Source organism: Sturnus vulgaris, chromosome 5 (genome assembly GCF_052056855.1).
Source record: "Sturnus vulgaris isolate bStuVul1 chromosome 5, bStuVul1.hap1, whole genome shotgun sequence".
Lineage (NCBI taxonomy): Eukaryota > Metazoa > Chordata > Aves > Passeriformes > Sturnidae > Sturnus > Sturnus vulgaris.
This window is the reverse complement of record NC_142247.1, coordinates 35,980,464-35,991,406: the sequence shown is the minus strand read 5'-3', so window position 1 is coordinate 35,991,406 and position 10,943 is coordinate 35,980,464. Positions and strand designations below refer to the sequence as shown.

Below are 10,943 nucleotides of genomic sequence, written 5' to 3'. Positions count from 1 at the left end.
GCCTGGAGAAAAGGAGGTCCAGGGGAGACCTTAATCACTCTCTACAAGCACCTGAAAGAGGGTGTAGCCAGGTGGAGAGTTAGTTTCTCCTCAGTAACAAGGGATAGGATGAGAGCATAGCCCTAAACTGCACCAGGGGAGGTTTAGGTTGGACATTAGGAACAATTTCTTCACAGAAGGGGTGATTAGACATTGGAATGGGCTGCCCAGGGAGGTGGTGGAATCAGTGTCTCTGGAGGTGTTTATGGAAGGACTGGATGTGGCACTCAGTGCCTTGGTCTAGCATACAGTTCAGTCACAGGCTGGACTCCAATCTAATTGATTGATTCTGTGATTATTAGAGGATATTCACACTTCTGTTATGTAAGGTGACCCACAGTCCTGCAAGTCTCCTCCAGGACCTTTGTGCGGGCCCTGGTTTTCAGGCACAGACCAACACTTTTCCTGCCTCACGGCCCCACCAGCCCAAAGGTGTGACTGAACAGCGGGCAGTGAAAGGGTGGAGGCCGAGGGGATCCCCTTGCCCTGGGAGGATGGAGGCCTCGTCGTGGGGCTGTTCGGGGAGCGCTGCCCGCCTGCCCCGGGCTGGCTGTCGTGAGCGGCTGCTGCGATACACGATACACGCGGTGCGACAGCTCATCGTGGCCTGGCCAGGGCGCAGTGCCAAACCTCTCCCTCGCGGAGGGCGCATGGCGGAGCGTCACACCTGACCTCCCTTCCCCACCAAGCGGGTGGCAGGGCCACTGTCCCCGGTCGCCCCATTCCTCGCCGGGGCCGTCGTTCAGGTCCCTGCAGGAGCACCACATCCCACTCCTGGGATGGACGTCCCACTCCCCGGGGCGCGCAGAGCATCCCACAGAGCTGTGGGGCGGTGCCCGGGCGGGACACCCCGACCTTCACGGGAGCCGCCCCGCGGCCCCGCCCGCCAGGCCCGGCGCAGGACGGGCGGCTGAGGCGGCGCCGGCCATTGGGAGGCGGGCGGTGACCGGCGCGGAGCCGCCCCGCCCCGCCGCTATATGAGGCGGGGGGCGGGCGCTGGGGCGGGCCTGAGCGTGTGCGGGCATCGAGGTGAGCGGGGAGGCGGGAGCCAGCGAGCGAGGCGGTGCGGGTCCGGCGGACCGCGGGCCCCCGCAGCACGGCAGGAGGCGGAGGAGGTGAATCCCGCGGCAGGAAGGAGCCGCTGCCCCTCTCTTCCTCACTCCTCCGCCGCCGCCCCGCTCGGGGAGCCGTGGCTGCCGTGCCCTTCTCCCCTAGGGAGGAGCTCCCTGCCCATCCCTGGCAAGGACGCGATGGGCGGCTCGCCCCGGCTCCCCCGGCGGCGGGGGCTGTTCCGGGGAAAGGCAGGTTTTGCCCTGGTTGTCCGCTGGGGTGGTGTGGTGCGGCCTCCCCGGCGGCGGGCAGGCAGAATTGTGGTGTCATTGCTTTCCAGGAGCAGGTGTCCGTAAGTAGTTGAAGATGAGGGTGGCCGAGCATCTCTTGCAGAAACTCTTTGCTCAAGGTTACAGTCTCTCCAATGGAAGCCGGTGTCTTACCGTGGCACAGGCACGTCTTTTGGATGGGTGTAGGCTGAGACCAGTTCCTCACGAAGAATGATGCTGTTGTAACTAAGCTAGTTCTTTGCTTTTTCAAACGTGGTTTTTTTTTTGGTTTTTTGTTTTTTTCAATTGAATTGCTTTTAAGTTCTCGGTTGGATTGCTGCGGAGGTCATGGAAGGGTAAATCCGATTTAACGGGGTGGAGAAGAAGAGGGAGTATACCTTCAGGCATGGCACTTCTAAATTTTCATTCAGGCTGCAGCCCGGATGCCGGGCTGGCGGCGTGATTTGCAATTGCTTGCTTGCAGTTTTTTCCCCTGTGGGTGATGCGTACAGGAAACCTGCCTAGTTTTATATGGTCACTATATTGGGTTTCTGGAATCATCCCCTGTGCTGCCTGATTCTGCCTATGCAAAGGATTTTTGGTGTCTGGATGGATGGGGAGGCTTCGAACAATACGAAGTTTGCCTTGCTTTGAAATTCTCGCTACAGATATTTTGAAAGGGAGGCAGAAGCGTGGAAAAATTGTGGTCGGTCCTTCCCGAGGCTCAGTTTTGTGGCTACATGTTCTGAATATGTGATGTGACTAGGAAAGGTGTAACTTGAAAAGGGAGAGCATGGTGTGAGAGAGCGAAATAAGAGTTTCTTTGCAGCTCCATCCATTTCAATGGTGCAGCTTTCCCAAGCCCCTTTCCATCGTCCATCATCACCTTCAGGCCGGTTGGAGGAAGGGGAGGAGAAGAGGATGAAGGCGGCCAAGCAGCAGGTGACCCCGACTGGGGAGAGCCCGGCTCCCGCCAGCCCCCTGCAGTCCGCGCTGAGCACGGCGGCCTCTCCTTCCCAGGCGTATGAGATCTACATCGACAACGGGCTCATCTGCCTCAAACACAAGATCAGGAATATCGAGAAAAAGAAGGTAACTTGGTTTTCTTGTCCGTGGCACTTAAGCTCCAGATAGTAAAGCTCATTGCCTTTTAAATAATATTTCGTGTTATTTCCATTATTTTTAATAGCTGGAATAAGATTATGGGTGTATATAGAGAGCAAATATATGTTGATCAAAACTGAAGATTCTTCTCTAGACCAAATCAGGTTAAAACAAACTTGGATCTCATTTAAACGTGGTTTCTAGTCTTGCAGAAATCTTTCATCAGTTACATGCATCTGATACTAATTTAGATGTAAATTGTTTGTAAAATTGGAAGTTAGAACAAATGTTTCCTCTGACGGTAGATATGTTAGATTATATCGGATATATATTGTCCTTCACTTTCCATAAATATTTCACTTATGTATTTAAAATGCAGGCAAATGTTACTGGCTAGAAAACTTTTATACAGAAATCTTGCAAAACTTGATCTCTTGTTTTGACCTTTGCTTTTCTGAGGCTGGGGGGGGGTGGGGGTGGGCAGAATAGTGTTGGTAAGAATAATAACTGAGATAATTATTTACCTGAAACATTGTAGCTGTGGCTACTCAGACTTCTGCATTCTAAGGCTTTTCAGTTGATTGGCAGGTGGCTGAAGGCTGTGTGCTTGGTTTTGAATTGAGAATGTCATTTTCTGTGGAGACACTGGGAGGCATTCCCAGTTAGGGAGAGACAAAAAGCTTTTCTCACAGCAAATGCTTATGTACCCTGTTCCGTTCCCTTGGTCGGCCTGTGCCCCCTTCCCTCTCCCTCAGTCTTTTGGTCATTCCCACCCTGTTTCCCTGTTGGCTCCCATGCCCTAACCCCACCTTTCTGCCACCCCATATCCCCTGGTAATTGGTCTTTGATACTCCCCCTTGCCCCGAACATCCCATGTACTTGAACCTGGACCCTCACCACGAGGTCTGCCTTTGCCTCTGATCCTGGACTACCCACACGCCTGACTGAACTAAACATCTCTGTGGAACTCATACAAAAACCCTCTCTACTTCTTTACCTGCAACCATCTTAACAGCTATCCAGGCTACAACAATTCTCTGCTGCATAAAAGAAATAATGCTGCTGTTGCTTTCAGTGCTGGATCAGGATTACAAGTAAAGCAATATGTTGTGCTACTCTAAATGTCTGAAAAGCTTTTAGTTATGTCTTAGGGCAAGGAGAGAGAGTAGATCAGACATCTGGCCGTATGCTTAGAAGACTTGATCCTTCTGCAGGAGATGCAGTATTACTGCTGTCTCATGTCATGCATCATGCTGTAATTCTGAATAATATCAGACAAGCACCCTTCCTTTGTGTGATTAAAATTACTTTGTGTTGTATTCTAATTCTGTCCAAGGAAGCTTCTTGTTATGAATTTCTCTGGTACTTTTAGTTTTCACATAAATGACAATATGGCCTCATCAGCAAATAAATGTGACTTACTAAAATGAGTAGACAGTATTCCTAGTCTTATGCTCCTATAGGTTCTGTCAGTGAAGCTGTAGATACACAAATGGAATAGTATTTGACTTCATGGCAGTGAAGTCACCTTTTGAAGTAATTTTCCCTAAAGAAGTTTTCAATGCCAAATAGTTTAGTTTTGTACTGTTTACATCGGCATTTAAAGTCTGCTTTGATATATTGGAAATCTTATTTATTCCCTGATTATGCTTGTCCACTTTCTTAGGCAACAGGGCTATACATTTTTGATGTAACAAAACCAAATTTTTGAAAGACTTAACAAGTATTATTTAAGGATAATATAACTGAATTCCCACCTTGATTTGGGAAAGCTAAACAAGCCTAACTAAAACAAGGACACAGGATGTATTTGAAGCCACTTAAAGATCTTGGATCAATGCATTAATAGTCCTTAAATGAAACAAAAGTAGCAAATAAGAACAGAAGGATCAGTGATAGGGAAAGGAAGTAGACAGTTCTGCAGACTGAAATAGCCAAAACAAAGGCATAGCAAAACTGTGTTCCTTTGTCCAGAAACAAGAGCAAGTAGATTTTCTACTCTATGTTACGGTATTTCACTCATACCCCTTACTTAATTTTTATATTGACTTCTGTACAATGTCTACTTTGAATTTTCTGCAGCTCAAACTAGAAGACTACAAAGATCGTCTGAAGAAGGGAGAAACCCTCAATCAAGACCAATTGGTAAGCTTGCTTTTATGCAGGAGTGGAAGGCCTCCAAACCTTCTGATGTGACAGGAAGGATGGGATGCTGAAGGAGATGAGGGTGTTTTTACAGAAGCAGTGCCTACAGGCTTGCAAAGATATTTTTCACAAAACCAAATTAACAAATTTTTGGTAATCGGGCTGAATGTTGAGCCCATAAGCTCCATCATCTGTTTTAACCTTCATGGCATTCCCTGAAGTAATAGATAATCTTTGTTTATCTTTGCTCTGTAGCATCAGCTTCAGTGCTCATGCACCTCTTTTTCTTAATGAGATATGTGTGCAGCTGATCTACATGGCAGTGCAGTGTTAGAACTCAAGCCTCAAGAATTCTGAGGTGGCTAATTAATCCTCATGATTTCTTAATTAGCAGCTATAGCTTGAAATTGTCTGTTATCTGTACAGTGCTGTTGGTTACAAGTAGCTGTCTTTTTTTGGCTTGGTCTGGAATGGATTCTAGATCTGAAACCAAGTTTCTGTAACACAAAAGCTTTAGCAGTGCTGAATAGCTGTGTCACATAATCCAAAGAGTTTATTGATCTAGTAATCTAGGAATCACATTTTTAAAATGTAGTGGACACCTGCTAAAGAGTAATTGTTTGATGAGGGCTACTGTTACTTCAGTGATAAAGCTGATCCTGCTAATGAGCCAGCTGGAAAAATGTCATTAATTGCTAACTTTATCACAGTACAGCAGTCTGAGAACAGAAATTCTATTTTCTTACTGTGAATCGTTTGTAAAAGAGTTAGACATAAATGGGATAAGAGGGGAAGATGGCAACTCCTTAGAAATAGAGTAAACCTGTTGGAGTAAATTGTCATTTAGTATTTAACTGCAAAATCTGATGTGGTCTCTTGCTATTTCAAGTGCAAAAGTAAATTAATTAAATCTGATGGTTTGGAGTAGGTTGATGACCTTTCAATTCCTTTCGACTCCCTCTTTAATCAGATGGGCAAGAAACTTTTTTGTTTAGATCGTAGGTGTTCTTCACAATCTGTTTGCTGCCATGAACAGTGAGACTATTGAACAATGTTCTCTAAGTTGGAACAGCCTTGAATATATTGACTACTTTGGTGTATGCCCTGGACTATGAAAAGCTGTTAGGTGACAGTGTTTGAAAAGTGGCATTAACTTGGTTACTGGAATTTAGTATTCCTAGATATGGCTTCACTTTTTAAATTTGAGTATCTTAGGCTACTAAAATGAAGAATTAGGTTCAGTCTTTATAGTGAACTGACAAGGGGTAGTCAGACTGTTCAGGTGACTATTGCAGAAGCATACTCAATATTTAATTAATAATCTTGTGAAGTCCTCTGCTTCAGTGGTTAAGATATAGAATTACTGCATTTGTAATTTTCAGATGCAAATTTGTGGTGTATATACAATTTGAAGCTGGAGTAGAGCTTAATAGATCTTAACGCCTAAAGAAACCAGCTGCCTATAATACAATAGTGCTCTTTGTAACTTGATGTCTATAGTTTTAATTTTCTCACATAGAGGAAGAAGTGCATGTCTGATGAACTTGTTTTGCAAGCAATTTGGATTAAGCTGTAATTACTTTAGGTCTGGCAGGCATGCACCATACGTGTGTGCTAGCCTTACATTAAGAAATATTTGTTTCAAAAATGAGGAGCTTCCAGCAAGTTAAATGCTCTAATTGTGCTGTTTTGCAAGCTGAGCAGATTTTCCTCAGTACTGTTCTTCCAACATGCTGTTAATGAATGCTAATAACAGGTGTGACAGAAGAAAGGTAATGCTTTCCTGTGGGCTGAGGCACAGCTTGTCATGAGAGCAGTGGTAGCTGTTTTTGATGTTTTCAGGTGGGGAGGTTTACTCTACAATTTGTGTTGTTAGAAGCCCAATTACTGTAACCTGACTAGTAAATTGTTAGTGTTAATTGTGAGCCTTCCTCAAATGTGTGGGCTTTGGATTCTTAAAAGTCATTCTCTCTAGTGCTAAGTGAATTGCTAAATAGTACTTCAAAGCTGCTTGGTAAATTGTGTGAAGACAACCTAAAGTACCAGGTGAGAGCTTGCACTTCGTGTTGAGTAGCTTGGTCCGGGTAATGTCTAGTATACCACAAACAAAGAAATAAAAGTAACAGCAATCCAACTGAACAAATGAACATATAACTTGTTTTCCAGTTGCTTAGGAACACATATGGAATTTGCAGATGTCCCAAATCTTATTGGGACAGTAGATTAAGCTTTTGTCACTGCACTGATGAAACACTAAACGCTAACACTGCTGTGAAAGAGCTTTATATTAGACTGATGGGCCTGTTCTAGAAAAACCTGTGATACCATGTCAGGAGCCTAAACCAAACCGATTGTAAAGTGCATGTGAACAACTGGAATTAAACTTGTTGCTGCATGCTTCATGGTGTGAAGATATGTGCAGCATGTCTGAACTACAGCATTTTGCTATCTTCAGAGCCATCAAGGGAACTTGGAGAAATGAACTGACCCATTAAAAATGGGGTATGCAAAATGCAGTTAATAATCTATTGCAACTAGTATTTTTGATGACTAGCCAGTAAAATACTGGTTAAAGCCATTAGTGTGAAGACAGGAACATGGCATCTTTTGTGAAAACTAAATTAGACTTTCTTCTGGAAGTATGACTTGCCTTGTATATTTCTAAAGTTTGTATAAATCTTCATCAAAGGCATTCAGTTAAGGATGAGGGTAGAAGATCTGTGCTGAACTTCTCCTGTATTTCTTCCAGGGTTTCAGACTAGTCTGATTTTTAAATAGCTGTCTACCTCTGATTGCTAAGACCTCTATAGGCAAGCTTGTAGGATATCTGTCTGTTGGTATGAGCTGGCTTTGAACTGCATCTCAGACAGTTATGGGTGAATGATATTTGCAACTAAAGTTAAAGTACCAGCTACAGAATCTTAAAAAACTACAGTTGAAAAGACCACATGAAATGACAACTTCACAATGAGAGTTTCAGTACAAGGCAATAGAGTGGCAATCAGTAGTCTTAAGCATGAAAAATACATTTTTATCTATTCCTTTGTAGGAGGCAGTAGAGAAATATGATGAAGTAGTGCACAACCTGGAATTTGCCAAGGAGCTTCAGAAGACTTTTTCAGGGCTTAGCCAAGATGTAAGTATAATTGTTCTTCTCTATATTGATGGAAGGTAACTGCAAAATTTTTTGCTACTACTTTAATGGCTACACTAGGCCTAGGCTGAGGATCAGTTGCTTAAGGAGAACTTATTATCTGGTGCTTGATAACCAGTTGTTGGTTTCTGATCGCTTGGTAGGCAAAGGCTAAAGAAGCTTCAATGCCTCCAGTGGTGGCCCCCTGAATGGCTGGGGCCTGGAAAATGAGACCTGTGAGGAGAGCCTGGAACAACTGGGCTTGTTGGGCCTGGTGAAGTGAAGGCTTGCCAGGAGATGCACTATTATCCTTCAGACAGCAAATACTGAAAGGGTGCAGCTGAGATTTTTGCTGAGAGATGTGGTAAGAGAAGCAATTATCACTACTTGAAATAGATGCCAACCAGGTAGGAGGAAATGGTCACTCAGTGAGTGATTAAACATTAGAAGCAGGCTTCCTAGGGAAGTGGTAAAATCTGTTCTTGGATTTCTTCAACACCTGACTGCACAAAGCTCCGAGCGATCTGTTCTTGATTCACTGTAGCCTTTCTGGAGGCTGGGCTAGACAATGTCCCAAGATCTCTTCCAAACGGATTTTTTTAATGCTTCTGCTGAGAGAAAGTGCTGGTATTAAATCACTTTGACTTCAATGATAAGTACATCCCTCAGTAAAATTTAACTGAAGCTTGTGGAGTTTGCTACTTAGTCTGCTATAGTTGTCTCTAATTGTGGCAAGTTACAGATTTAGTGCTTTATTTGGATCTTTGTTCAGGATTTAAAGCACTGCATACATTATTTTTATGCAAGCAAGTGTTTTATCCTTGAAGAAACTGGCCTCTTGGCTTAAGCAAATTCTACACTTGTGGAAGATTTGATCCAAGGTAGAGGTAGGGAAGCTAAACATGATGAGTCACTGCTCTGGCATGATTTCTCTGCCTCCTACAGAATGCTGAAGGACTGGTACCTTGGATTCTACAGCCAATAGCTGTTACTGGAACGCTAGGGGCCATTCTGACAACAGCATCCTTGCATCCTTTGCAGTGTGTTGTAGGGAACAAAATTTTCATAGATCTTGACAGATATTGAGGCATTTTAAATTCTGCAGTTACTTGGCTAGCTTCTGCCAGGTAGTTCTATTAGTGCATGATGAGAAACTTGAATGCATATTCTGAATGTGTTCTGTAACTCATATTGTTCCGTATGTAATGAGTGTTTTAGTCTTCTGCCAACAGAAATAATTGTAGGATTCTGCTGTATCCTTTAAGCTGGAGTATTCAAAAGTGAAGAGCAGTTGTTTTACTAGGAGAAACTTGAGACAACTTCTGCCTCTCTAACCCTGTAGTAAATGCTTAAAGTCAGCTAGGTCTGGATTGGTGCATTGGTATCAATTCTATCAATTCTTTAACAGCTGTTACAATAAAACAACTAGCAGGCTTAATCAGGTCTAGCATCACAAAGGCATATCACAAGGGAAGCTACCAGTATCTAGTTTGACTGAAAATTAGATGGGTAGACAATTATTAGATACATGGGGAGCTCTTCCAAAGGAGGAGTTTAAAAGATTCTGGATATCTGAAGAGTTAGGAGCTTCTGTTATCTAACCAAAATTAATAGTTTGTTTCCTCATTGTAGGATAATCAATACTAGAACTCAATATTTATTCTAGAATCTTGTTAATAAACAGGATTAAACACACTAAATTGTGTTTTACTGTTGCATTTTGCATTAAAATAGCTGCTGAAAGCACAGAAGAAGGCTCAGCGGAGAGAGAGTCTACTGAAGCTTGAAGCAGAGAAGAAAAAGCTGCGTACAATACTTCAAGTCCAGTATGTGCTGCAGAACTTCACTCAAGAGCATGTACAGAAAGATTTCAAAGGTGGTGTGAATGGTGCAATATACTTGCCTTCTAAAGAACTAGACTACCTCATAAGATTTGCAAAATTGACGTGTCCAGAAAGAAATGAGAACTTGAGGTGAGTTCAAGGGGTTTTGTCTAATTAGTATGCTTCATTGGTTGTGGTAAATGTCCTCTGTTTGACACTGCCATGTCTTTAAAGACCATGTTTTGGATCATTAATTAAGGTTCTCTTCAGTACACTTGTTTTAGTCTGAGTTTAGGAATGTAACAGATTTACCTCACTCAGAGCATTAGAGGGAAGCTGCAGTAATTACAGCCTCAGGTAAAGGTTACAGACTTTGCCATTTTATGTCTCCCTGTGGGACTGAGGCGACATAGTCCAATACCATCCTGAGCAGGAAGGCTGGGGATGTACAGCTTCTGAGGTCTCACTGTTCATGAAGTGAAAAAAATGCGGTAAAATCAGAACTCTTTCTGTATTCCATTTACATTGAAGATTCAGATGTGCTGCATTATTCCAGAGGAATGTAAGATGGTGCTCCTGAGGCACTCTTGCTGTTGGCTTCAAAGTGGTTTTAAAAAATTGCCTGAAGTTTTTGATACCTCTGCACTAAATGTCATGCATGTTCCTAAGTTGTCAACAGAGGTAATGTCAGTATCAGTGCTCGTGTGGCACTGTTCTGGTGCTGTGATGGCTCGTGCTTAGTGTGACAGCCTGTCTAGTAGGGTAGTGCAGCAAGAATTGTATTTGAATATGGAATAAGTAGTTATTAGGTGGTAAGTTGAGACAGTTCATGGATAAGCCATGATTGAATATGCACTAATTCTTTAAGTGCCTCGAAATTCTAGTCACTTGTCACATGCTAGACTTGCCTAATCTTTGCTCTTTAGTTAACTACTTTCAAAGAACGGCTGCTTATAAAAAGCTACACAACGGGAGTGTCTCATCCCAATGAAGTAACTTTGTTTCTAGTTTACTCTAAGAGTATTACTGAGACGCATAATCCTTTCCTTTGCGATACTGTGTTTCATCACAGTAGACATGTCAGTGGACAGCAAATTCTGTCTTCTGGAGGAGGTGGAACTTGGACCTCTAGCAAAGTTTGCCATTAGCTACTAGTTAGTGAGAATGGCAGCTATTGTTGGTTGCACCTGTACAAGTTCATTCAGTAAATGTGACCAACTGTTAAACAGCAATTGTTGCCCTGTTTGGGAATCCTGGCTTGTAATGAAATTCAGCCATGTGTTTTTGTGGGACAGTGCTTAGGATTTCTACATTGACCAACAAAAGAAGTTAGGTTTGGTAGGTTAAATCCTGTGCAGACAAAGACAACTGAATCGCTTC

General features: G+C 43.3%; 1 protein-coding gene across 7 annotated transcripts in view; it reads left to right on the top strand.

Annotated features, from left to right (window-relative positions):
- The first annotated feature begins 1,074 nt into the window (after positions 1 to 1,074).
- Positions 1,075 to 10,943, top strand: part of CAPRIN2 (caprin family member 2) — a 33,312-nt gene continuing 23,443 nt past the window's right edge. For 3 of the 7 annotated variants that reach the window (XM_088165426.1, XM_088165424.1, XM_088165425.1), the window contains exons 1-4: positions 1,078 to 2,450; positions 4,545 to 4,607; positions 7,657 to 7,743; positions 9,475 to 9,713. In XM_088165426.1, coding sequence (XP_088021552.1) covers positions 2,202 to 2,450; positions 4,545 to 4,607; positions 7,657 to 7,743; positions 9,475 to 9,713 — 638 coding nt within the window. In that variant the 5' untranslated portion in view covers positions 1,078 to 2,201. Of the gene's footprint in view, positions 2,451 to 4,544; positions 4,608 to 7,656; positions 7,744 to 9,474; positions 9,714 to 10,943 lie in introns of all 7 variants that reach the window. The other 4 variants (XM_088165429.1, XM_088165428.1, XM_088165427.1 and 1 more) reach the window with 2 other exon arrangements.